Source organism: Zootoca vivipara, chromosome 2 (assembly GCF_965207765.1).
Source record: "Zootoca vivipara chromosome 2, rZooViv2.hap1.1, whole genome shotgun sequence".
NCBI classification, from domain to species: domain Eukaryota; kingdom Metazoa; phylum Chordata; class Lepidosauria; order Squamata; family Lacertidae; genus Zootoca; species Zootoca vivipara.
In genome coordinates, this window is record NC_142584.1 from 80,080,333 (window position 1) to 80,108,212 (window position 27,880).

The 27,880-nt window shown below is 41.3% G+C and overlaps 2 protein-coding genes across 12 annotated transcripts in view; one reads left to right on the forward strand and one right to left on the reverse strand.

Moving 5' to 3' along the window:
* Positions 1–3,805: 3,805 nt before the first annotated feature.
* Positions 3,806–27,880, forward strand: part of CCDC66 (coiled-coil domain containing 66) — a 41,218-nt gene continuing 17,143 nt past the window's right edge. For 2 of the 8 annotated variants that reach the window (XM_035106356.3, XM_060271429.2), the window contains exons 1-16: positions 3,806–3,971; positions 6,932–6,996; positions 7,928–7,953; positions 8,419–8,863; positions 10,061–10,226; positions 11,206–11,309; positions 12,317–12,435; positions 12,818–12,991; positions 13,906–14,037; positions 15,025–15,263; positions 16,257–16,341; positions 17,288–17,449; positions 17,954–18,101; positions 19,164–19,316; positions 20,438–20,916; positions 22,366–22,403. In XM_035106356.3, coding sequence (XP_034962247.2) covers positions 3,961–3,971; positions 6,932–6,996; positions 7,928–7,953; positions 8,419–8,863; positions 10,061–10,226; positions 11,206–11,309; positions 12,317–12,435; positions 12,818–12,991; positions 13,906–14,037; positions 15,025–15,263; positions 16,257–16,341; positions 17,288–17,449; positions 17,954–18,101; positions 19,164–19,316; positions 20,438–20,916; positions 22,366–22,403 — 2,546 coding nt within the window. In that variant the 5' untranslated portion in view covers positions 3,806–3,960. Of the gene's footprint in view, positions 3,972–6,931; positions 6,997–7,927; positions 7,954–8,418; positions 8,864–10,060; positions 10,227–11,205; positions 11,310–12,316; positions 12,436–12,817; positions 12,992–13,905; positions 14,038–15,024; positions 15,264–16,256; positions 16,342–17,287; positions 17,450–17,953; positions 18,102–19,163; positions 19,317–20,437; positions 20,917–22,365; positions 22,404–24,212; positions 24,351–25,867; positions 27,353–27,880 lie in introns of those variants that run through there. The other 6 variants (XM_035106358.3, XM_088662260.1, XM_088662259.1 and 3 more) reach the window with 5 other exon arrangements.
* The window catches only part of TASOR (transcription activation suppressor), a 71,785-nt gene continuing 68,645 nt past the window's right edge, over positions 24,741–27,880 (reverse strand). For all 4 annotated transcript variants that reach the window (XR_015948241.1, XR_015948242.1, XR_004692009.3 and 1 more), the window contains one exon: positions 24,741–25,523. The gene's annotated coding sequence lies outside the window, so the exon portion shown is untranslated. The remainder of the gene's footprint in view (positions 25,524–27,880) is intronic.

A 27,880-nucleotide genomic window follows, 5' to 3' on the forward strand; every position in this document is an offset into this window, starting at 1 on the left:
GGGAAGGTAAACAGCGTTTCCGTGCGCTGCTCAGGTTTGCCAGAAGCGGCTTTGTCATGCTGGCCACATGACCTGGAAGCTGTACGCCGGCTCCCTCAGTCAATAATGCGAGATGAGCGTCACAACCCCAGAGTCGGTCACGACTGGACCTAATCGTCAGGGGTCCCTTTACCTTAAAGTATGGATGTAAGTGTAACAAAAGAAGTCACTTTGTGCCAGAGGGCAAATGGGTAGATCCCCTCCCACACCTGGCTGGTAGTTAGAAGACAAAAGCAAAATGTGTGTTAGCTGAACTGGAAGAAGGCTGCAGGTAGAAGCCAGAGAGTGAGAGCCATGCTTGATTCCAAGGCTGTGACTATAGGAAAGCAAAACCTTTTGGGGTGTTAATGCTATGAGACCCTCCATCTTTGGCTCAGGTTTAAATATACATAAATAAACTAAATTATTTATTTATTTATTCATTCATTCATACCTTGCTCATTTAGCTGGGTTTCCCCAGCCACTCTGGGTGGTTACAGAAATTATAAAACACAATAAAGCATAAAACATTAAAAACATATATCATAAAGACATATCATAAAGACACCACAGTCTCCACTGTCCATCATTCCAAGGGAATTGGAACCCTAGGTAAGCACCTAGAACCCCTGAAATCTCTCACCACTCGGAGATTGGGGTGGTGTGTGTAACTATATGCAGTATGCTTTTGGTGTGGTGCAGAGGCCATATACAGAAGACCCCTGTTGTAAAGACTCATGCCATTCTATCCCTCCAGAGTGGTATTTTGCTGCCTTTGTGGAATGGAAATCTGTTTTCTCTTGCATGCTACAATTATTATTTCTGTGTGAAGCTTTATTGTCTCTCATTTAATTTTGTGCCATTGAATTTCGGCAGTTTATATACGCTTTATAAAAAAGTTGTATAGATTTATGTGTTTTCCTGATTCTATTCTCTATTTATTTATTGACAGTATGGTTATTTGCAATTGTTCTTGTCTTTTGAATGGTTAAATTTATTGCTGTTCATTTGATATGTGGTGAGTTGTTTGGAACACATTCTTCTGGCATACAAGTAAAGAGATGCCAGTGATGTGTCTTATTACATTTTACCCCAGTGGAATACAAACTGTGCTGTTTTATATGGAAAACAGACTAGCTTGCTAGGTGGGTGTTTAAATCTCCCCCCAACCATTTGGATTTTGAGCCTACTCATAATAGTAGATGTTTGTATGGATTTACATGAGGCTATTGCAGTGAACAATAAAGTATTTCCTGCAGGCTCAGAGTGGAGGTTTCACTTTCAAAAAGAATACCACATAGGAGTGTTTAAATAATATCCCTTTATGAAATTACCCTCATCTTAGTCAGTCGGAGCTATTAACTCATACTAAAAATTATTTTGAAAAACATTTTAAAATGTCAGTGCTTTCATATGAGTTTATGATTCTACGTATTGTATTATCCTCCTTCGCAAGTGCAAAATATCCTTGAATCTTCTGCCACCTGCTGATTGAAACAAAGATAGCAAGAGATTAAGCATCTGTCTGTGAACCTGACCTTTTAAAAAGAGCCCTTGGACTCACATTTTCGTTACAGTTTTCAGATACATAATATATTTATGTGCTCTTCTTAAAGTAATGTGCAGTCTGTATACAGTACAAGCAAACTGATCAATTAAAATGTGGATTCCGTTAAGTGTTCATCTTCTAACTTCTAGTTCCATTATTAACTTTAACAAAAGGTTGTCAGTCAGTTTTAACAGATTCAGATAGATTTCATGAGGATTAAAGCCATCCATGTTTTACATTGCAGTCCTAAGAACTTTTACTCAGCAGTACTTCTTAGAGTTCAATGGGACCTACTCCCTAGTTTGAGTGCTGAGAACTGCAGGCTTATTTTTGCAATGTAACACCTATAGAATTGAGCAACTGTTGGTGAATGGCCTTGTTCCAAAGTGAGAGACTTGGAGTGGCTAAAAGCGGGGGCGTGGGGAGGCAAATGTGAGTCAATACGGCTTCTAAAGGACAGGGAGAGTGCTGGGGATCTGCATTTTGGGGTGAGTGCATGAATGCAGCTCGCAAATGTATAAAGTGTGGCTTGTATTAATCTGCTCACTGCTCTGCGGGCCTTTGGGCCATAAAGGGATATAGAAATAAACCAATGAATGAAGAAATGAAATATTTCAGAAATCTAAATAAAAGGAGAAAATTTTTTACACTTGACAATGTACAGAGAAGCAAGCAAACTAAAAGGAATGGAAGAAGATTCTAGGAAAGCAGGACATTACAATTGTACATAGACTACTAATTGAAGTATCAGCAGGCATCTGGAAACTGTCACCTCTCTTTGGTGTATTTCTAATGTATTTGTTCCCAGAATTTTATTTGGATCAGATGGCTTTGGAGACACATCCAACTCTAAGCCTTGCAAGCACCTGTTGGAACTCACAGAGGGAGCAGCACACAAGGCTACGAAGCTGCTCCTTGGCTTGCAAACACATCCCTCAAGGGTCTCATTAACTGTTTTTACTTCAGTCGTCAAGGGACTTGTCTCTTTTGTTCTCAGTCATAGTCCTCCTCTCCTCTCTTTGGAGCTCCCTTGCAGAGGCCTAGGAGTGGCTTGTGGTCAGTGATGAGGTCGAATGTTCTGCCATATAGGTATTTGTGGAACCTCTTCACTCCTGCCACAAGTGCCAATGCCTCCTTGGTAAGCTGGCTGTAATTCCATTCGGCGGGAGCTAGTGTTCTGGATAAATAGGCGAGCGGAGCTTCCCTGCCGTCCAGAAAACGGTGACTGAGGATGGCGCCAATGCCAAAAGGTGAGATGTCGCAGGCAAGGACCAGTGGCCTGGCTTCGCTGTACTGTACCAGCACACTGTCAGATGAAAGGAGGGTCTTGAACGTGTTGAAGGCCGCCGTCTCCTGATGACCCCAGGACCAAGGTGTCTTTGTGCTGAGGAGTCGGTGGAGAGGCTTGGCTACCATTGCTTTGTGTAGCAGAAACATGTTATAAAAGTTCAGCAGCCCCAGGAATGCCTGCAAATCTGTTTTGTTCTTGGGGATCGGGGCCTGCTCGATGGCCCGGATCTTGGATGTGGTAGGGTGAAGGCACAATGCATTTTGAATTCCAAGTACCAGTAGTGATATAAGGGGTGGGGGTGGGGGGACGACATTTAGGGGTGACAACCGATAATTGATTTTGCCGATTTATTTTATCAGACAAGCTGTGCGGTTTAACATGCACACAAGTGCCCAATACAGCCATGACAGTCTTGATAGTACGGTAGTACTGTAGTAATTTTTTGTGTCAAGTTAGGCTTCGTTCCTGATTCTATTATTTCAGTCCTCGGCACCACTGGCAACTAAACATTTTCAAGAGGTTGCCTAGAACCAGAAGAGACGTGATCTGTCGTGATTTATTGATATGCATCTGAAGTAGAGACTGGTCGCAAGCAACCCTCAGGAGCATGACTCGCCAAGAGGGGCGAAATGGTGCCAGGTCACCTTTGGGAGGAACGTTCGGCCCCGCCAACGAGGTGGGGGGGGGACGCGCGCCTCCTAACGGCTTCTTGCTCTCCGCCTCCCCTTCGACGCGCCAACAGCGTCGCGCGCGCCACTCGAGAGCGGGAGGGAAAGCGGACTGGAAGGAGGGGGAGGAGGGGAGGGGAAGCCCTCAAGATTCGGCCGGACTCCAACTCCCACAATGCCTCGCAGCCAGGCAGCTCGACCCGCTGAGTGTGAGCACAGCTCATTGGCGAGAAGTCCGCAGCGGCCCTGGCCCTATCAGCTCCCCTCTCATTGTGCGGTAGCAGCAACCGACGTACACACATTAAGCAGGGATCAGCCCAGGCTCAGCATCCCCGAGGGGCTGCTCTGTGTGCTTCCTCCTCCTCCTCCTGCCGCCCTGCTGCTGAGTCGCTCCTGGGTTTCTGTGCCTGCAGTACAGAGTGGAGGAAGGAGCCATGAATCTCGGGTAAGAAGAGTCCTCTTCTCCCTGCGCTGGATCGGTGGGTGGGTGGGTGGCAGTCGCGTGTGTTATGTACGTGGCTCCCTCATTGTGGTCACCACGGAGAGGGGCTTCCTTTTGGACCTCTCGAGGGGGCCACGAGGCACAATCCCCGGACCTCAGAACCTGAACCCTCCCACCCACGAAATAACCGACGAGGTTATTCCGCCGCCAGTTACTGCGTGTCACAATCTGTGCACACCTGGACAAAGGATGGGTGCTGGAGGAGCTTCAAGATCTCCTGCTTCGTGTCCGGGTTGCCTTCCAACTCCCCCTGCACACGCGATTCTCTTTCTCTCTTACACACCTTACACACACACACACACACACACACACGGGCGCGCGTCGTAGAAAGCGCTCCCCTCTAAAGACCTTCCGATAAATTTTGGTGACATGGTTTACTACTCATTTGCTGTAAAAAACCAGCTAGGAGGTTTCTGCACATATGTGCACTCCCACAAGATGTAGTGATGGCCACCAGGTCGGATGGCTTTTTAAAAGGGGATTAGACAAATTAACGGAGGATAAAGCTGCCAATGGATGGCGGTATTTTACCTCCACTGTAGGAGGCAACTTGCCTCTGAATTCCAGTTTTTGTGAATTGCAAGTGGGGATACATCCTATATCCTTCTAAATGTTTTTGTGGGGGAGGGTGGTTATTGGTTTGGTTTGTTTATTTTTATGTTTATATTGTTTAATTTTTGTTCTTGTATTTTTATAATGTGAACTACCCTGAGCTCTTCAGATGAATGGCGGTATACTGCTGCTGCTGCTGCTGCTACTACTACTACTACTACTAATAATAATAATAATAATGTGCTCAGGCTCTGCTTGCAAACTTTCCATGTTTGGCCATGGTGGACTACATGGGGACTTTGACCTGATCCAGCAGGCTTTTTTATGTTTACACTACCCCCAATCTAACGCAGCTAGATATCCCAGAGGCCATTAAAATAAATCTATTTAGATATGCCTCATACCTGTGCTAGATTTAGGCTGTTATGTGTAAGGTTGCCAGCTTGGGAACTGGTGAGCAGCAGTTAATGGAGGAAAACCTTCAGTCATTGATGGCCCAAGCATTGCACACCTGACATCACACCTAACATCAGCAGCAGGGAACAACCAGGAGCATTAGAGTGTGCTCAAAATTGTTCCTCCTTTTAAATATGGCACCTGTAAGGGGCAGGGAGTACAGACAGCCCCCTCCCATCCTGAGATGCAGCTCCTCCACCAGCAGCGATGCCAGCGGGGAGGGGGAGGAGTCGAGTGAGGAAAGAGAAAGGAGGAGGCAGGGCTCTGTCAACATAGGAGATCCCCTGCTACACAGAGGGGAGGAAGAGAGGGGGGGGGAAAGGGGGAGAAGGAAAACAGGGAAAGGGGGAGAAGGAAAACAGGGAAAGGAGACCCTTTTTCCCTCCGGTTCCGGAATTACGCAGGAGAAGGCGGGGAAGATGATTTGGCGTGCCCAGACTCTTATGCTGGAAGAGAACGCGGAGCGTGCCATTCTCGGGTTCTGGTTCGGGCTAGAAGGGTGTATCTTGTATAGCTGGATCACTGTAAATAGACTGCACATAATAAAACCTTAAAATGCAAGAATGTGGAGAGTCGTTACTCTAGAGTAGTCACCACAACCAGCCTGTGACAGCACCAAATGCAGACCATTGAATAATCAGCTCCACTTGGAGCTCCCAACTGATGCAGGTTCCAAAGTGGAGCAAATACCAGTTGCATATTCAATGCTGACTACAAGCCTGCAGCTGACCAGTGTTACCAAGTGGAGGTCATTGCTGCTGCAAGTGGTGTTTGGATCTTCCTTTGCCAGCACAGTTTGAATCCAAGGAAGAAATAAAAGAATAGAGAGCACACTCCCATTATTTCCTTTGACTTTACGTCATCTGACTTCATGGTGATGTTGGGTGATTTACCAGTTGGTAGCTCTGCCCATCTGTCAAAATGATCCATGAGGTGGGAGTGGGGAGTTCAGGTTGCAGCCCCTCTTTTCTATTCTAATCTGGTTTCATGCCTGGTTTAGGGATGGTCCACCCTGGTGGATGAGTTATGCTGGGAAATGGATTGGAGCTACCACCTTATTGGTTCTTCAGGACTTTCAGTGGGTTTCTTTACCACTGAACATGATGCCCTTTATTTCCAGTATTTCTAAGCAGCCTTTCAAGACTATAGCCCAACCAAGGTGGCTTACATATAACTTATACTTTTTCTAATAAAATTTAAAACATAAAAAACATGTTGCAGAATTTAAATACAGTAAGCCTGCAACTTAAGTGAGATTATGTTCCATGGATTGTGCCTAAAGCCAAAAAAATGTATAGTCAATACACATTGGGTTCAGTGGCAGTTGGGATTCGCAAAGTTTTTCCCCCTGACACCCACCTCCTTTCTGCTCCTTATTTATTTTCACTGCATGCATAAAGCTGAATGTGCACAACTTAAATGTGTGTAAGTTGTGGATTACTGTATACAATTCAGTAAATGCCCATTAAATCCTCTGGAAACAGACTTTGGAACAAAACTTTTCAATTAAAAGTGAAGGAAAACAGATAAGCTGTCTCAAAAACTTGTGCCAGGAAGGGAATATTACAGAGCCCCCTCTGTAATATAGCCCAATTTCTTGTTCTCACACTCTGACCCAGTTGACTTGGCTGGGCCTAGAATGCATGACATTACAGTGGCTGCAGTAGTCTCAGAAGGTGGTGCTGTGTTGGAGGGGTGTGTGTCCTGTTCTCCTCTTTAATGGCAGTGTTTCGTTTGGTGGCAATGTTTAGTTTAGTTTAGATCTTTACTGTTGTGACAATATTTAAATTGGAAATGGGTGTCATTGGTTCATGATTACTGTTTAAAAATTATTCTCTGTCTTTCCCCATCAAAATTGCAATTATAGACATGTTTTACTTTCTTTTATATTACAGGGATGGTTTAAAGCTTGAAACTGAAATACTGGATGGAAAACCTAGACTGATAGTGGCGCCTTGTGGTATGATTACTTCTATGTATAATGGTCAATATTAAGCTTTATTACAGTCTTTGTATAGACAAAATGAGTTTCCTAACAGACTTTTAAATACATGTGTGAGATATGTTCTATTCGAACCACAAACTACTATGGTTTGATTACACAAGCACATAGGCATTGTGAAGACACTGGCCATAATTCACAGAACACAACAGGTGCAGTTCTCAGGAAGTGTGTATAGTTCAATGGTAGAGTATGTGCTTTGTGTGCAGAAGCTCCCAGGTAAAATCCCTAGCATTTCCAGTTAAAAGAATTGTAGAGCAGTGCCTGTGAAGAGTAGACAACTCTGGCCTAAGCGGACTAACAGCAACACCTAGTATTGTTGGCATCCGTTTGTCTCAGGAGACAATGGAGGAGTGCGCCTTGGGGGGGGGGGTGAAGTAAAACCATTGCAAGCTTGCAGTGCCTGCTGTGGCAATATTCACCAGTATTTGGTGTTTTTTTTTAAAAAAAAATGTAGGTCGCTTTGTGATTTTTTTAAAAAAATGAGAGACAAATATAGTAAAGTAATAATTAATTTGGGTGTACAGGGATTTTACAAAAGTGTTAAGACTACAGTCCTTCATAGTTACTTGAGAATAAACTCCTGAGTTAACCAATTCTGGCTTATTTTCTTGGTTTGTTAGCTGGCATTAAGCTAGATTTCTCTGGCTCGGATATGACTGGGACTCTGGTTTAATGTAATTTAATGCTTAAGTTAGAGCACAAAAGGAAGAGGAAGAGGGGTCAAATGAGTAATGGAGGAGCACTTCATCTAGTGCTTGTTCTCTTTGTACATAAGGGGTTTAGCCACACTGCCACTGATATTTTTTCCAGCTGATATCATTTCCCCTGTTATAAGCTGATATTGCCCTAGACCTTGTTCTCATTCTTATGTATTTTTCTTTCACAGTGAGTAAATCCAAACCAAGTGTAAAGGTAAGTTTTCTTAAAAGTGTACTTTTTCTTTTGTGTAAGCTGATTCTGCATTCCCTATGTAAAGTCAGTTTCCAATGTCATATCACAAGCTGCTTTTGACAGCCTCTCCAGTTGCGTGAATTGGATGGCTTTTTGAAAAACCCCAATTTAAAGCCCTCTTGGGCATGCAGAATTACTTGTAAGTTTCATTGGACTCTGGTCAAATGGCCTTTAAATTAGTTCACATGCTAGCATTTGTTTAAGTATTGAGATGAGAAAAAACAGATTAAAGAAATTTCTGCTTGAACCTCTTGTGTTTCTCCAGTGCATCCTCCTTTGAAATAGGCTGTAATTGTAAAATTAATTTTTCAAGAGCAGACCCACTTCCTTGGCTGGAACAACTAAAAACCATTTCATCAGCATGGCTTAGGAAAGCAGTTTCAGTTTTTGGAGGGTATTCTAATAAGCTCATTATTGTTGTCTTAGCAGATGTGTAATAAAAACAAAACATTTAAACATACATTGAGAACAAAACAGAATGGGCATATTCTGAAATCATTGCACACTTCCTGTGAAAAGAGTGAATGTTTTACGAAACAGAAAGTGGGATCAAGACTGTCCCTGACAAAAGATGGGAAAAATAGTGAAACTTTGATATCTACTAAGGATTCATCCAAAGAACCTTGCAATAAAGACAACACCTTTATCATTCAAAAAGACAACACAACTGCAAAGCCAGGTAACACCAGAATTTCAATTAAGAAACCTCCGGAATCAAACAAGAAGCTCAAAAAACATCCTGTTTCCATCGAGGAGCTACGGGACAATTTGGTATGTTTAACACAACAGCAGCTTGAACAGATTTTGATGGCTGTAAAAGAAGCAACTGCAGGAACCTCTCAGCTTCAGGATGAAAAGAAGGAAAAAAGAAGTAAGATATTTATTTTCTATACAGAACCAAATTATTTTCTGATTACTTTAAAATAAGCCTGATGCTTGGAAAGTAATGAGATGCTTACATCAAAATAAAATGATCAAATAAACTGTTGGATTAAAAACTGGAAAATTATTTTATTGTTGAATGGCTTTTCATTGGTTCTCATGGCCATATTATTTACTTAGAGAAATATATGGTCCATTGTTTGGGCTTAGGAAAGAAGTCGTGTTTCATTTAAATTTAGATCTTAATGCAGTTTGATTCTTGTTGTGATGTCCTCCTAAAGGTCTGATATGGAATACTGTATTATCTAATTTGTACTGTGTTTATTCACAATATAGTAGAGACTGGTTTTCAGAAGTTACTTGCATTTATCTGAATTCATTTTGGTGTAAACATTTAAAAATATTGCTCTTATTTCTGTGAATCTCTAATTGCTATAAAATAGGTCTTTCCCAACCAAGTTAAATCATGAAAGTTCTCAGTACCAACTAATATACCTTGTGCTTCCTACCTTACCAGATTCTGACTGACACAAAACTTTGCTAGGTTGGAGAAAGGTCTGAAAATGCATTCTTACAATACAGTCAAATTACTGTCTAATCAGCTGTATGTCCCATGTGTTAAGTGGGACTTATTCCCAAGTAAGTGGCTCTAGGTTTGCAACTAGCCACTCATAGGACTTAATGGTACTTTACACTTGTGATGAAAATAGTATCTAGTTTATATTTGTGCCTGCTTTCAACTTCAGAGCTGGTCCATATTTTACAGGCTTTCCTGCAATAATCTACATCATCATTAAATGGGAAGGATCAGCTCCCTGCTTCTGTTTTTATGTGCCATTCACAATAGATGGCAATGAAATGTACTTGAATTTTTCCATTTAAATTTAGAGTTTAAAAAGTAACTGTGAGTTGGTTCACAGGCATAAGTATGCTGAATATTCCAAAAACACATTAATGCACAAGCGTTTCATTTACAAGTAAATATGGTTAGAAGTCCTGGCATCACAGTTTCATCAGAAAAGGGATTTAGGGATATATCCCTTAAGTAAAAACAGCAACATTGGATGTAACCCTAAATGTAATTTAGCTGACTTTTAATGGTTTCTGAAAGGGTTGTACATAGGAAAGGAAATAAGGACAAAATCTACTGCAGCATTAATTTTCAATGGTACTTTTTCTTTTCCAGTAACAAGCAGTGCAGATAGCAACATTCCTGCTGATCAGACCACAGAAGAAAACATAATGGGATTACTCCAAAAGGCTGGTGAAGTTCCATCTGTTCCAAGTGAACATAGTTTCATTTCAAACAAAAACCAAGGAATATCCAAGCAGGCTGAACAGAAAGCTATCACGTATGTAGGTCTTTTAAACTCACATTCAGATTATTTTTTAAAAATTAATAATATGAATGCTTTGAAAAAGAATGCTTCATGATGTACAGTGGATAATAAACCCTTTGACACAGCATAATACCGTATTGGCCTGAATATAAGCCCCACTTTCCCCCCAAATTCTGACCGTGAAAAGTTTACGTGCAGCTTATATTCACAACTTTATGGTATGCAGCCAGGAGTGTGAGGCCAACAGCACAGTGAAGTGGCGCCCGGCCCACGCATACTCCCCTGTTCTCTCCCCCAAGGCCGGGAAGGGAGAGAGTGAGGAAGGGGAAAGGCCGCCGGCAACGCAGCGCTGCTACCCTCTATGCAGCCAGGAGCAGTGAAAAATGGAGCGGCTTATATTCAGGTATTTTTTCTTTTTTCATTTCCCCCCCCTCCAATTTTAAAGGTGCAGTTTATATTCGGGCCAATACGGTATATAGCACCCAGCCCTATGGAATGATATAGGAATACTTGCATGAAAACGTACGGGGCTTTGTCATCTAACTCGTGCTAACAGAAGCCAGTGCAAGGATGCCCACTAGTGCAATGGGAATTTCTCCCATCTCCTCCCCAAATCTACTGAGGAAGGTTGGGCAATATTTGATATACCCTGTACCAAGTTGGAAGTATCAACGTGAACCTGTCTGGAGTCTCCCAGCTCTGATTCTATCATTCTCAAAGGGTTGGATTCAGACTTCACCTTCCAGGAGGGCTTTTCATGCAGTGGAGAGATTCTATGGGGGAACTAACTTTAACCATTTCCTCTCTTCTCAACATCCTGGAACAGGGTGGGAGGTGGTGCTACGTACTGCTAGGCTGGGGCTGGTGGGGAGAATCCGTAAAAGTAGCCTCATCCCCACTTCCAGCTGGAGAACAAAATCTAGAGTCAACCCAATATGATTAGCAGTTACTTTAATAACTGAGCTTTAAAACCTCTTTTGATTTTCTTCAGCAGGAATTCGTGGAAACCAGCTGATATATTTAGTGCTTTGGGAGAAAGAGAAAGGGACAAAACCTTATTAGATGCGAAGAAGTCTCAGTGGAAGAAGGAACTAGGTACAGTGTAATTAACTGCATTTCTATAGTGTACAATTAATGGTTAAACAGCCACCTCATTTTACAAATAGATATTATTGCTGTAGTTAACTCTATACAAGGGGGTGGAATATGATCAATTTGCAAGCCAAGCTTTATAGGGTAGTGGTGTTTTTTGGTTTCTTCTCTGGTTATGGGTAGACTCTTCATTGTTCTCCATATGTAAGATGGAGATAAATATATTGACCTCTGCAGAGTGGTTCTAAGTATTAACGGGGGGGGGGGGAGGGATGAAATACATATTGGTGTATTTTCCAGGCAGTCATTCTTATTGATTGCTTCTAAGATATGGGTTCCCCCAGCAACCTGTGCCCCCCTTTAAATCTCCTCTAGAGGGTTGGGACCCACAGAACGGATTATTTTTTGAGGGGAGGGGGATAAGATACTCCAGGAAGGAAGAGGAGATAATTGAAAATTTCATCCCTCTCTGTTCTGCTGATGCATTCCCCCCCCCCCCCCCCGTTTTTAGATGGTCACATTTGGTTACCACTCTGTATTTTTTTAAAGCTTCGTATTTCTGCTTTTGGCAATGTGGTTATTTGTATTTAGTGGCTGTGTTTGCACATTGTGATAAACCATGATTTAGCATGACAGGAATGAGCCTAGGTGAGGCATGCATTTATGCACTGCCCCTCCCCTCCCCTCCCCTGGTGCACCTGCAAGGAGCTTGGAAACTTTTCCTTCTGCTTTTGATTAATTGTAGCTTGTCATGTCATCCAAACCTAACAAACTGGTTAATCTTAACTGGTTTGTTTAGAACCAGCACATAAAGCTACATTGCAATTAGTAAAAAACAAAACAAACTAAAAAACAGAAACAAAAGCTTTCAATCTCTCTGCCGCCATGACAGAGAGAGAGGACTGATCCTGGCCCAGGCTTATTACTGCCAGATCCACTGTCACAGTGGATATTGTGACATCCAGAATGAGCCAATGAGGCATTACAATGATTATTTCTCTCATTTAAAGATGAACAGATAGCTTTCAAGAAGAAACTGAAAGAAACTTTGGAAACAGAGTCCAAATATCACCTGAGGCAGAAAATGGATACAGTAAGCTGTAGCTTTGACAAGGGGCAAATGACTCAGGTAGAAATAAACAAACCATTTTGTTCAATGCAATAAATGTTGCTTATATCTAAAATATATGCCTGCCTTTTTGTGTTTAGTTGTACACACTGATACATCTTTAGAGAATAGGCAAATAATTTGGAGGTTCCATGTCCTATTGCAAATATATTTGCAGGCCCATCTTAAAGAAATTTCTCTCCCTTTATGAAGTTTTCTCACAAAGGCATTTAGAATTAATTGTTTCTAAATGCCTAATGCACAGTGGTGGTGGTGATGGGGGTGTGTGTATTTTTTAACTGGACGAAATTGCATAATATATAATTGCATGAAACATGTTTGCATTTTAACACCAACGGAAAAAAGCAGTTCATTTGAAGTCACCAAGATACTTTGTTTGTAGATGGCATTTTCAGATGACTTCAGTGCTGCAACGGAAGATACCCACATTTGTAGAACTTTGACCACTGAGGCTAGTGAAACTTCACCCAGTGTTTCAAGTGGCCAAACTGGACAGTTTTCTAGTTTCAGTTCTCCTGATTTACCAGCTGCTATTCGAACAGCATTTGTGTTAGGGGTAAGAATTTATTTGCATGCAGTGTTTCACATTTTTAAACCTTAAACTATGGACAGTGCATTTCTCTGCTTTTGGAATGTGGCTTTCATGAGCTTGGTTGAGTAGGCATGAGCTAGATTGAGTAGGTTGAGTAGGCGTCATTCAGAGGTGTCTTAAGTAGCATTAGGACACTGGTAGAATTATTTAACCTTCTTAGGATTGGAAGTAGAATCCAACATGTCAGATCAGACTCTTGAGGAGTTGCCTGCCATCCTTTTGTCATGACATAGGCTATTCTAAATTGGGAAATGTTATCTCTCCAGTGTGGTAGAATGTTAGATGTGTGGAGGTTGAAGTTGACTTCATTTTAATAACTATCAAGACAGCACTAGTATTATTTTACTCAAAAGTATATTTAAGAAAGATGTCATTTATTCTAGACATGAAATGTTATGCTGGGATCCATTTTATAAAACAAGCGTGCCTTTTATAAGGAAATTGTCATGGGACAACTGTGTTCCCTTTACTTTGCCTGCATTTCCAGAAAAGAAGATAACACACTAACCAAATGCTACTTTTGAAATTTGTTGTGAACCAGGAAATTGCTCATGGATTTTAGCTGTTTCTTAAGGACAGAATCACATGTGATGTGCATCCAGTAACTACAGCCCATAGAAATCTGGTCTCCCTCTAGTGTTGGGGCCCCCATATGCACTATAAATAGTGCCAATAGCAGAACTAATACAGCTGTTAACAATTGTGTGGTAATGATGTGATCAAGATCCAGTTTTAAAATAGTTGCTCTGATTATTCAAACACATGCATGTACATACCTGTACAGAGTGTCCCACTTTTATAGTGTAAAGCCTAAATATTAATCAAATGGATTAATCTGAGAGTAAATGGAAGTAAAAGATGTTGGCTTTTTCTTTTAGGAAGCGACACCAGTAGAGCATCCTTTTAGTGCTATAAAACGTGAGCAGCAGAAGAAGTGGCTTGAAGAACTTGATAAACAAAAAGAAGCTGACAGACTACGAAAACTTGAAGAAAAGTGTAATTTATCCAAGGTAGCTGTGGTCTGTGAAGGGTAATAATTTGAAGTGAGAAATGGTTTATGTCTCTGCAAAGAGCTGGAGAAATGATTTTGTATGCCAGGCACAGGCAAACTCCGGCCCTCCAGATGTTTGGGACTACAATTCCCATCATTCCTGACCACTGGTCCTGTTAGGTAGGGATTATTAGGTAGGGATGATGGGAATTGTAGTCCCAAACATCTGGAGGGCCGGAGTTTGCCTGTGCCTGGTGTATGCTGTGAGTGCAAAACTATGCACATTTTAAAGTCCTACTGAACAGAAAGGACCTAGTGCCAAGTAACTTGCAGCCCAATGCTCAGCAAGTTTTTAGAAATTACACTGGGAGAGCACAAGGGCAATGCTAAATAGTGTTGAGTATTCATAACCCTATTCATAACCCTATTAATCTCTGTGGGATTTGCTTCTAAGCATTCAATATCTTACTGTTTAGGGCATAAACCTTATCCTAGCTCTGCTGGGAGGAGTGAGTTAGGATATGGCAGATTAGTGGCTTAGCCAACTGGCTCCTGCTCACCTGAGCTATGCCACTGCAAGTTCCCTGTCCTGGCTCAGATGGGACCCAGCCAGCTAATCTGAGTCTGGTGGAATTTAAGATGGTGTAAGACCTGGAAAATGGGCATTCTGGGGGAGGAGCAGAAAGGGGGACTCACACTGGAGCTGAACACCAGCTCGGTCAGGTGACCTGGCAACATGGAAGAACGTATACTGTCAAAAAGGGTGATGTAAGTCAAAGGTTCGTTTTCCCTCAGATGTGGTCAGCTCAGATGGGAGTACTGCACACTGTCTTAACTTAAGCTGGTTTCCCATATTTTAGATAGTCCCTTTAAAATAGTAACAATAATTCTACACGCATACTTTTACGGTATGTAATTCATACTGTTTTTTGCTTTGAGAGCCTTGTAGCAGAAAAGTTGAGATGTGCATTAAAATGATATATATTTTTCCTTCAAATTTATTTAGGGTGAAGAGCATGACAAGTGGACAATGCATTTTGATTCTTTCAGGAATCACGCTAATTCATTTTCACAATACCCTTTAAATACAACATACAAAAAGCAGCCTGAAATTTTTCAACTTTCACCTGAACCCCAGCACCAGACTGCTTTTACACCTACATCTGCATGTCATCTCATGCCTTCAGAAGTGGAGATTTCAGGAAAGGCAATTGGAAACATTTCAGAGCCAAATCAGAAAGCCAGGTGAATTCCCCCTTGAGTTTTCCAAATTGCTGCCAACATTTCATTAGTATAATAAATTATAATGCTGTTTGCTCTTTGGAAATTATCAGTACATTTGTTTTGGTTTTAGTTAGCATTCTCTATATACATGCTAAACTCTAGAATAATTTTCTTCAGGGGAGTTTTATTTCATTAAGTCAATAAATAAAAAATTACATTCAATAGTGTCACTGTAATAACAGATGTGCAGAAATGTTCTGGGTGGGTTTTTACACTGTACAATGTGTTGATGCTGTTATAGGTTCTAGGTGCCAGAGTTTGTGAGTGCAAGTTACCTATGGATTTAGTATAAATTAGAATTAATTCTAGGTTTGACTAAACTATGCCAGACACGGAAACCTCTAGATTCAGCTTATGCTAATGATCCAGGCCTTCTTGGCAGAGCTAGCTGAGTGTGGGTCATTGGAGGCACATGGACCAATGATGGCCAGTCATTAGCTCATTAACTCTCTGGGCAGGACAGAAAATGGGGAAAGCCCTCCTTGAGGTGAAATATAGTTAGCAGAGACAAAAGACCAGTGTTTCAGGAGAGAGGGGCAGAATTGCAGTGGGAAATGAGGTAAGCAAAGAGGGGGAAAGGGTTAGTTTGGGAGCTGAAGGGGGAGCACATAGCATGAGGTGAGCTATCTGTTTTATGCTGCAGAGGGAGCAGACACAATGTGCATGGTCTCTTGCAATCAGGCTACAGCAATAGAAGGAACAGTGCCCTCTTGGGCTGTGAATGCTCTGCACTCTCTTCACCTGGGCTCACATTCTACATATGTGTAATTAAAACAGATATCATAAAGACACCACAGTCTCCACTGTGCCTCATTGTCCAGAAGGAAGCACAGACTCTGAATAAGAGGCTGGACCCCTGGAATCAACCCACTGCTGTGGAGACTATGGGGTTGTGTAGCAATGTATTTACTTCAATTACAATCTTTGTGTCTCTAAATGCTTCTCTGTTGACAGTTTCCTTCGCTCAATGACTGCCCTCCTGGACCCTGCTCAAATTGAGGAGAGAGGAAGGAGGCGGCAAAAAGAATTAGAACATCAGGTAGATCACTAACTTCTAATGTAGGGTTTTGTGTGTGTTTAATTTCCTGTTTTTTCTAAGTGGAAGAAAACATTAAAACTTGAGCAAAAACATAAACTGAACAAGCAATGAGAGGAAGTGTAATGATGTAGTTGGGCTTAGATTGTAGTCAGGACCATGACAGACAGCTTCTTTTCTCTTAAACAAATCTGATTAAACAACTCTGGTGGTGAGTTCAGTATTATTGCCGTTAAGTTAATTTTTAGAAACAAAAGCTTGAGGCGGCTATCATTAAAAAAAACTTCTTAAACAATCAACCAGCAAAACATTAAAAATAATTAAAAACACTTGCCATATTAAAGAAAAGAACAGCAAAGGGAATTAAACTAGTTGAATGGAATTTTCATTTTTCTTAGAAGAAATCACTTTCAATATTTGAAACATTGTTTTATTTATTTCTTTATAGCATTTCTATCCTACCATTCATTCCAAGGTGCAGAACAAGTTACAACATAGTGTAAAATACACAATAATATTGAAATATATAGCTTGCTAAGTTTGAAAATTCATCCATTTCAAAATGCCTCTCATATCTGAAAATAAGACAAGGATATCTTTTTCCTGTGTTACCCTTAAACCTTCTATTTAGCCACATGTCAAAACACTACAATATAGGTTTGAAAATGTTTCTCTTGACTTTTGGAGCTGAAAAATTGTGATATCTTGCTATGTTATATTTTAAAAGCCCCTAGTCCTAGATAAACATAGTACTTTTAAGTCATAATCCAGATGTAGGAATTTTTTTTAAAAAAAACCTTATGGTAATGATACAATAAGAAAACAGATAGAAATATATATATTAGGAAATAATTCCAAAAAAGTATAACATTTACAGGGTTTTTCCCCCCTAAATGACATTTGATCCCTAACTCCTAAGAGTGTTTTATCAACAATTTGATTTTGCTAGAAAGCCATAATGGCTCAAGTGGAGGAAAAGCGGAAGAAAAAACAACTTGAAGAGGAACAAAGAAAACAAGAAGAACAAGAAGAAGAGCGCCGACTTGCAAAAGAGCAGGAACTAATGAAGAAGCAGTTTGAAGATGATCTGTTCAAACAAAAGCAAAAAGAGGTAGGTTTAATATCTTCAGGTCCTTGGCAGACCCTGTTCATCCAGGCTGGCTATTGAATTCTCCTGGACAGGAAGGAGAATAAGGGCTTTCTGTTCCCATTGCACCTTGCTTGAGCAACAAGGTCCTCCCAAGCTCTGGTTTGTTCCTATAACCTTTAATCAGTCTTAACTTCTGGCTTGCTCCGTAATCCAGCCTCTTGGCTTTTCCTTTGGTGCTGACTTGATCTTCATTCCCAACTACAGGCTTGTCCTGTGGATTCTGGGTCACCTCACCTCAGACTGCTGCCCACAGCTCAGCCCTCACATGCTGAGAAACCAAGCCACCTTAGTTGTTGCTAGGTATGGTTACAAGTAAAATCTACTTCCCCCATTTCTCAGTATATAGTTCACATTCCTATTTTTAAAGAGCTCACATAATATGCAAGTCATAGAGGTGTGTAGTTCAAGATTCTATCTTGGTTCCTTCCTAAATGTTCTTATATGTCTATTTCCTTTATCATTTAGGAGATAATGACCGTTAAAACAAATGAGCTATACCAGACAATGCAAAGAGCTCAAGAGCTGGCGCAGAGGTTAAAACAGGAACAGCGCATGAAAGATTTGGCTCAGAAGGGGCATGATATTTCCAAACTGCAGAAGAATATTGGTGGTGGTAAGTATCGGGTTTAAATGGTGCAGGTTTTACAGAGTTGATTTGTTGCTCCTTGAGAATGCCTCCCAAATCAGAATTGTTCCTTTCATGATGCTAGATGATAGAAGATTTTCAAAGGCCCATCTTTCTATAAAGCTTTTGGCACAACCCCCCTAGTTTCCATGCAGTGGAGAACTTTTTTCAGCCTGTAAAATGCCATGCACATTGATGGTGGTTATTTCATTCTTGAAGTGTGGTTATAGAGTTTATTGAATGAAATTGGAAAAAAAATTCAGGCACTTAGAAATTCTGAAGTACACGTTTCCCTTTCAAATTATCTTGGGATATATATATATATATAACCTGACAGAGAGATATTTAACGTATCCTCAGACTGGTTCAGTGTGAGCCAAAACAGAAGGGCGAATTTCACAAACACTTTCACACCTCCTGAAATGTCTGCCTCCACTCTTTAGCAGTTTTCTCAGGAGGGACGTGAAGAGGACAGGAAAGATGTTGGGAACTTTTGGCCCAATTCTTCTGCCCATGAGGGTACATTCACTTTCCTCCCATCTCCACCCTGTCACAGTGAGAGCGATTAGAGCCCTCTGTTTCTCCTCAATTTTGGCTATATGGTGCCATTATGTCGCTATCTGGCTGGTTAGACTCTCACTGTAAAGACCCAGAAGTCCTGAGTTTTGTTCGTTTTGCAAAAGCATTGAAAGAACCATAGAAAAGGGAAACATACTGCTCCAAAAAGCCATGAAAAAAAACACAGGAAAAGTTTGTCGAAGGTTAATTTTTGGATGGGGGGAATTTGCATCTCTTGGTGGCCTTTTTTATCTCCCGAACTTTCATGATGAAATTTCAGACTGACTCTATATAGGATCTCTGCCCATCCTGACTAATCTATAGTTCCTTATTAACTATTTTGATTATAATTCCCAACCCCTGTATTTAGCAGTCCCTGTTAGTAATGTACACATTCAGACCTTGTGAATTATGAACTGATCTGTTTATTTGAAACATTAACTTTTGAGTGGTTAGCAGTATTTGAATACATATATTTTTCTTTCCCTTTAGGTGATGTACCATGTGAAAGTTACTGTACTGACCTGAATGGCTTTTTTGATACTCGTGATAATAATGATCACTGTTCTGGAGAGAACAGCAATCTAATGAATCAGGATGTCAAAACTATTCTCTCTCCTCGGAAAGACACTGCTGTTCAGACAGGTACACAAGTTAATTACATCTTCCATTAATTTATCTATTGCCGATCTTACCATTTATACTAGTAAAACAGTAAGTTTAGATGGGGGGGGAATCCCATATTCTTGCTCATTAATGAGGGACTACTTCAGACATTCTTGATGAAATGAGATTAGCATTAAATCTATAGTGTGCTGTTAAGTGTAAGAGAAAATCAGATGCTAATAATTTTTTCTCTGCCAGTTTAAGAATAACAACTGAGGACGAGCCAAGTTCACTTTGATACTGTTGATGATATTTATTGGAAGATTTACATACAGTATTTAAGAAATTAGGGCATTCATAGTTATCACCCATTCTTGAAATTAGTACATCTTGGGGATGTATGGAGCAAGATTACAAAGGAGTTATAAGTAGCTTTTGGGAGTAGGACTACAGCATGTAAGGAAAGAATATTGATAATAGAGTTTAATAACAGAGTTTAATATAGCCCTGATTATAGAGCATGCCTCTGAATACCAGTTGTTGGGGAAGCTTATTGCTCTACACCCACAACATGCCTCTCCCCTCTCAATAACTGGCAGCAGCGCACAGCATTGGGAAGCTAGGACAGCAACACAATTTATAATCACCAACACTGGACTTCCTATGGATATCTACTTGGAAGTACATCTGAGTTCAATGGGATTTAAGTTTGTTTAGGTTTGCACCTTTAGTGTTTCATTTCCTCCCCCTCATTTTTGTATTGAAAAGGAAATATAAGTACAGATATTATACATATACACTTGTGTTTTTCTCATTAATACTAGATATTAATTTATATAAATAGTTCATTAAAATGCTCCGTTAGTTGATTCCAATAATTACATATACACACACACATATATGTATATATGTAAATTTATTTTATATTCCTTATCACATCAGACAATCAACAGAATTGTTTGTATATTTTACATTTTGCAATGAATTACCTATTCAGTTTTAAATGTATACCTACTAATGCTGAATGTATTTTCCTTGTTATGTTGCTTGGCTATGCAAAGAAAAGGGGATACTCCCCATTTCAGTGATGTTTAAATAAACTTAATAGGGATACAGTGAAATGAATACTTGAAATGCAAATATCTATCATTATTTTTTAGATATTTTTAACATTGACGTGCACCCTAATTCTGAGATTTGCACTAAGCAAACTGGGAAAGGAAGAGCAGACTGTGAATCTCCAGGTATTGCTGCAGAATATAAAGCAGACTTCAGAAGCAAAAAGTGCAAGAAAGAGACACAGTATCTAGATAAAAAGAAGATTTCAGAAAAAGAAAATATTGTCAGCTACAGCAATCTATATGAACAATGTGCACAAAAACAGAAGCAAGGCAAGGCAATTGAAAGGAATTGGAAAAAACCAGACTGGAACATAAACAAACCTTGCAAAAGGTATATCCCAGCATCAGAAAAATATCCAAGATGTATGCAAAGGCAAAGGGAAGAAAAGAAAGCTAGACGACAAATGGAACTGCTTCAGTTGGTTGAAAGAAATAGTCCTGGAAATCTCACTCAGAAGAAAGGCATTTCTCCAGATGAACCCCCCTCACTTCAGCATGAATGTGATGTTAAGAATAAGGTGAATACATTGAGAAACATGATAATATTGTATTCAAAAGGCCAATACTGTACTCCACCATTTGGTTCTTCTACGGATTTTAATAGTTTCTTACTGCAAACACTTTGGGCAGATGTTGATAGCAGTGCCCAACATGGTGCCAGACTACTGCCCATCTGAGCACCATCTTGATCATGATCATATATAATAAATTAGCAGATTATTTCTTCCTTTTCTTCTTTTAATATTGTAAGGGCACATAACCCCCCCCCCAAAAAAAACCCACATTGAAATAAGAGCGCTATGAGAAAAATTCACAAGACCTTTTCTCATATAAATAATCCATGTCCTAAGTGTATCCTAACAGAGGCCTGTGACAGTCTTGCATCTGATATACTATAGCAACCACTAGCAATGAATATGCTATGTTGGGAAAGAATCATAGTTGTGTCCTTAGAAGATGCAGTGTCCCTGCAACAGAGATGCAAACCAGAAGGGAAGAGCTGCTGACTATATACAAGAAGTGAGAAACAGACTGCATTTATTACATAGTAAATTGATTATCCAGAAAGGCCCTTAGGCCTTAGGTCCAAAGAGTATTTACTGGAAACTATTATTTTGTGAAGCATGTCTTTATGCAATATGTGCATCCAGATTTCATATATTGGTAACTTTCATTCCACATATAATTTAAGTGTGATGAGTTAAGATTTCCAATGTTGTGCAAGAATTTATAATATTCTAAGATACTGTTTGGTCCAAATATCAGTTTTAAAAAAACCACACACAAATGTCTACCCAAATCTACCCTGCAGGATTGTTCTGTGGATATGAGATAACCTTTATATCTGCCATCCTGGGGTAAAATAATTACAAACTAAAGCAGGGGGGGGGCTGGTCTTGGCCCTCCAGATGTTGCTGGACTATAGCTCCCCTCTGGCGGAAGCTGGAGTCTAGCAACATCTGGTGAGCCATAGGTTAGCCACCCCCTAACGTAAAAGATCCTCAAATTTGACAGCTAGGGTAAGGAGCTGAAGAGCTCCAGTCCTTTTCAGAGCGCTATCCCCACCTGCAGTTCTTGGCCTTACCCTAAATTCTGTGCCATTTTAGTTCCATAGGCCTTGGGGAGAAGCCAGCCCTTGTTTGTATAGCCCCATCCCTTCATCCTGGCTCCTCTTTATATCATACCAATGAGAGGATGTTTAAGGAGTGGCACATTACCAGCAATAAGGTTTTATATGTGTGTGTGTGTGTGTGTGTGTGTGTGTGTGTGTGTGTGTGTACATACATACGTACAGCCTTTGGTATGTACCATAGGAATTCCAAAGAAATTTTAAATGGTGCTTTAAAAAACTATTCAAAGGGGAGAAAAAGCAAGCTATCTGAATTATTAACTGCAAAATACAGAGGGTGAGAAGCTACATCGCTATTTATTTATTTATTTATTTATTTATTTATGTCTTGTTTTAGGAAGAACAACCACCAGAAAACCACTTAGGTGAACAAAGGTAGGTATCTCCTTCTCTAGTAAAGTATTTAATGATTTCTTTATTTATTTGGAGTACAATGGGTTAACCACCATCACGGTATATCACCCAGGCCTACTCCATAGCTTCCTCATTATGCTGTTCAGCGGAGCTTTTCTGTGTAGTATGAGGCCTTTGACAGTCTGGTCCAAAGGAAGTGACACAACTGATGGTAGCTTGCGGGAACTGGTGTGCAAAGCACTTTGACCCCACTGTTGCAGCAGATGAATCTCTAAGGGTGTCCAGAGCACTGTCTGGTCCTGTTTTGGTGGATGAGTTTCAACTGGCAAGACATGAAGATGTGGACAAGGTGCTTGGATCAGTCAGGCTAGCCACTTGTGCTCTGGACCCTTGCCCCTCTTGACTGATGAAAAGTAGCAGGGAGGGGAGGTGATGAATGTGCCCTGAAGAGAGGGGGTGCTCTGCTTGCTTGAAGGAGGCAGTGATCAGACTACTTGTTAAGAAATCCTTCCTGGGTTTGAAAAATCTAAGTAACTACTGACTAGTTGCCAGTCTCTCTTCGAGGGTTGTTGACCAGATCCAGGTGTTCTTGGAGGAAAGTGATTTTCTAGATCCATTTCAGTCGGGGGTTTAGGCCTAGTTTTGGCATAGAAAATGGTTTAGTCATCCTGTATGATGACTTTTGATGGGAGACAGGAGAAATGTGTTTCTGTTAATTCTCCTCAACCTCTCAGTGGCCTTTGATGTCATTGACCATGGCATCCTCCTGGAGCAGCTGACCAAGTTGGGACTGGGTGGTACTGCTTTGCAGTGGTTTTGGTCCTACTTGGATGGTCATTTTCAGAGGGCGATGCTTAGGGAGTGCTCTTCAGTCTAGTGGAGCCTTCACTGGAATGCTCACTCCAGGGAAGTTTGCCTGGCGCCTTCATTATACAAAAACATTCCTTTTTTAACGAGGCCTTTAGTTGATTTGGCATCCTATGTCCTTTTAAGATGTGGGGGTTGGGGGGGCAGTTATGGGGTGGTTGTTTTTATTTTGATTATGTGATTTAACATTTTGATTTTATTCTGTGAACTGCCCTGAGACCTGAAGGTATAGGGCGGTATATAAATTCAATAAATAATAATAATTGTGGGGATCCTCAGGGTTCAATTCTTTCCCCTATGATGTTCAACATCTACATGAAACTGCTGAGTGGGTTAGCCCGAGTTTTTGAGTACATTGTCAGCACAACTCTACTTCAGCTTCTGCAGGTGTGGCAGTGGAACCGTTGTCTTGCCTCAGTAATGGGCTGGATGAGAGACAGCAAACTGAAACTCAATCCAGATAAGACTGAGGCACTGTTAGTGGGCATCCCCCTAGACCAGATGGATAGAAAGCGTCCTGCTCTTGATGGGGTTAACACTCTGAAGGAGCAGGTACATAGCTTGGGAGGACTTCTGAAGCCTTTGCTGTCGCTTGAGGCTCAGGTGGCCTTGGTGACATGTGCCTTCCATCAGCTTCGGCTGGTGGCCCAGCTGCACCCCATCTGTACAGGGAATAGCCTATGCTCTGCTAACTTCTAGGTTAGATTACTGCCATGCATTACATGTGGGACTGCCTTTGAAGATTATTAGGAAACCTCAGCTGGAAGTTGGAACAGAATTTGGTGGCCAGGTTGCTTGAACACCATTTTCTGGTTTCTTCCAATATGAAACAGTCATCATATGGCACTGAAATATCAAACCTGAGGAACGCCACTGTTTTCTGTGTAATCAGAATTCAACAATTTGAGACAATCTAATTTACAAACATGAAGTTACAGCTGATGTTCCCTGGTTGGCATGCAGGATGCGTCTGGAGTACAATGAGTTACAATGAGTACACCACCGACTAGAATTGGCAAGGGCACATGATCAAACTTTGACTACTCAGCCAGTTCCTGAGGCTGCTCCAATTCCTTTCCTGCCTCGCCTTGGAATTTTGCTAGTGTAATCTTTCATGGTTCTCAGGAGCTCCCTGCTGCAGAACTACCTTGTTCTCTTTCACATCCTTGCCAGGTCCATAACTTTCTTTTTAAAAAAATGGATAGGAAACCCCTCCTCAGCTTTCCTTCCTCTTCTTTGCTTTGGCTATGGCTACACATTCTCACTTGCATTTTGAACACCCCTGAGATATGTAAGGGAGTGTTTGCTCCATGGTCTCCTTAAGTGAGACCAACCCCGCCTCCCTTGTGATCAAAATTGTGAATATTTTGGATATTTTGAATTGTAATGAGTTTGTATCGAAATATTGCTTGCTGAATTTGTTTTTGCCTTATATTACTGTATGTGTTTGTATATAATTACATTGATATAAACAGTCACCAATTTCCAATGTTGTTGTTATTCTGAGCCTTGAGCTCTATATTTGGTGGAAAAGCAGAATTCAAATATTAAAAGCAAATCAAAAAGCAAATAAAATGCTGGTATCTGGAAAACAATGTACAGATCTGCAAAGGGTAGGGGTCTGGTAGCTGCTGAAGTAGATGCAGATACACATGCGTTCTTGTTTCATTCAGATCAAGACAATGTGCAGAAATACATAAAGCTGTTCAGTTCTCAGAAGCAGTAGGGAAAATAGACTGAAAATAGACTGAGACTCTGGTTCTCACATTTTTTCTTCTGCACTCCAGTCTCTAGCAGCACCATCTTGGACCAGGTTGCTCACTGCAGCAACAAGTCAGCAGAGAGTCTGTACATTCCAACTGAGGCATGTAATGGCTACCAAGACTGCTCCTTGCTCCACCTGAGAACACAATGGCAGTTCCAACCACAGATTCACTTACTGGAGAGCGATAATCTCCCCACATTGGCAGAATAGGTTTCTGTTCCCCACTCAGTGGAGGTGGGATTGTCAAGCCCAGCTTCACAGAATGGGGTACCAGCTTCTATTCCCTCCTTGGAAAAGCCAAACGTTTCCAAACGTGGCACAATGCGCTTCTGTCCCCTTCTTGGTAGTGGTGGGACTGTCAGGTCCAGCTTTACAGAATGTGGCATTAGCAATGTCCTCCACTTTGGTCGAAGAGATTGCGGCAGTAGTTTTCAGTGCTCCAATGATTTGGGTCCCAGACAGCCTCCCAAAAGATCTGCTGCATTGCCTCTTCTCTCTACCTCAGTGGCCTAGAAGGAGGAAAAAGCAGTAAATGATGTAAGGTAGTTTTGCTCTAACACACCAAGAACTTCAAAGCCTTTAGCAACCCCTCACCTTATTCCTTTGCAGGAAAGGGTAGGGTTCTTTTTATCCTCACTGGCCACCTCCTGGCTATGCCACGGGTGCACCTGCTCAACTGACGGGGTCTGGATCAGCTAGGTTCCTTAGGCTCTCTCAGCCCCTCCTGTATGGTGGTAACTCATGGACTTTCTCAGACAGGGGAAAGGGAGAATGGGCTGACACCAGCCAGGAGAAAAACACACAATCTTGTATGTTGTTTAAGTCTGATTATTTTCTCCCATTACTTTCTAAGGTTTGTCCTGTCAGAGCCTTCAGGCATCAGTGGCCGTCTAGCCAACACCGAAAACAGGGTAGCCATTTTGTACAGCATCAATTCAGTCTCTATACTGAAGTGTGAAGTGGCAAGTGGAGCCAAGTGGGGTTAACTAGGAAGAAACCGCTTTGATTTTTTTAAAAAAAACAAGCGGTCTATAAATTTTATGAAATAAACAAATCAATCTCTTCCCCAGACCTCTGGTTTCCTTTTTTCCCCTTGCACCTACATCTTTTGAGGCTGGATAAAATCGGTACCATACTGGGATTTTCAAAATAGTAGTTATCATTCACCACCCACCACAGGAGTTAATGAATCTCCTTCCTTGTCATTCAGTCCAGAAGTACCAAGGGTTAAGGTCAGGGAGTAGGGTTATTAAAAGTTTTGTGCTGAGCAATATTTAAACATTGCAGAATGGTCAGTAACCTCTGACAGGCAAGTTGCAAGGAGATTCACTCCAGCCTTTTTGAGCAACATTTTTATATTCTGCCCTTCCTACCAAAGGAGCCCAGGGCAGCAAACACATCAATAAAACATTTTTAAATAATATCATTAAAAACATCGTAAAAACAGTTTAAAATAGTCATTCTCTCAGCCATTGATTTCAGGGTTGCCAGGAACAGTATCTTACAACCATAAAACAGTAATATTTTTAAATTCCTTCTGAAAGGCAGTAATGAGGGGAACAGATGCGCCTTGCCAGGGGGCACATTCCACAAGCACAGAACCACCACTGAGAAGGCCCCGTCATATATCACTGCCAACTGAGCAACTCTTAAGTGGCAGCACCACCAGCAAGGTCTCACCTGTCAATTGTGGGTCAGGAATATTGGGAAGGTACTTTGGTCCCAAGCCATTTTATGCTGTGTACAGCTAGTGTAGCAGTTTCAGGACTGGTGTCATGTGTCCCCATTGGGCTGCTGCAATTCAAGAGTAGCAGCTGCAATCTATACTAGCTGCAGCCTTTGAACTGCCTTCAAGGGCAGGCCCACAACCAATGCATAACAATAGTCCAGACAGGAGGTCATCAGAGCATGGGCAACTGAGGCCAGGCTATCCTGGTCCAGGGACAGCTGTAGCTGACAAATCAGCCTAAGATGGGCATAAACACTCCTTGCCACAGAAGCTACTACTTGAGACTTCAGTGACACGTTGAAATCCAGGAGCACGCCCAGACTGCAAACTTTCAGGGGTAGTGCAAACCCTCAGAACAGGTCATGCATCACATCCCTAGACACAGGAACGACCCAACAAGAGGAAAAGAAGCCTTCTAGCTACCTGTTAGTCGTTTTTGTCCCCTTAAACAGCAGCTTAAACAGAGATTATTAGGAATGCACAGGTTCTAAAGGGATTCCAGATAAAAGGTCGATTGGGAACTTTCAATTGGCTGGTTTCAAAACATTGAGGAAGGATATTGTCTAAAAATCACAGGTGCCTGGTAGGTGTGGTCTTCCTCCACAGTACAGATTCAGAGCAAAACAAAACACATTTGGGTTCTTAAACCCCCCCCCCCCAAAAGAAAACCCAGTATCTTATTGGATCTCAGAATTCTCTGTAGGTATCTCTTCCAACACAGCATTCAGGTTATAGGCTAAGTACTTAGTCAAAATACGTTCTCAAGTAGAGGCAGCCTTTGCAAAGTGTCCTGCAGCAAGTGCTGCCAACCAACCACCTGAGTAGGTGTAGGTGTGAAAACATTATATAGCCATCTTCACTTTTTAGATCTATAACGAATTCATCACAAATGTATTTTGTATTAAAACATTTCAGAATTCCCCTGAACAAGTTTGTTAAAATGTGTGTTTTTTCTTCCTGTTTATTCAAGTAGCAAGTTTGTAATCCAAACCTGCCATTGCTATGGCTGTGTCGATTGGCAAAGCTATTTGCAGCCCAAGCAGTCAGGAGGGTGGTCAGGCAAATTGAGCCTAATACCTGTGCCAGCTTCGTGCTGGTGCAGCAATTGGGCCTGGATATGGCTCAGTGCTGGCTGGC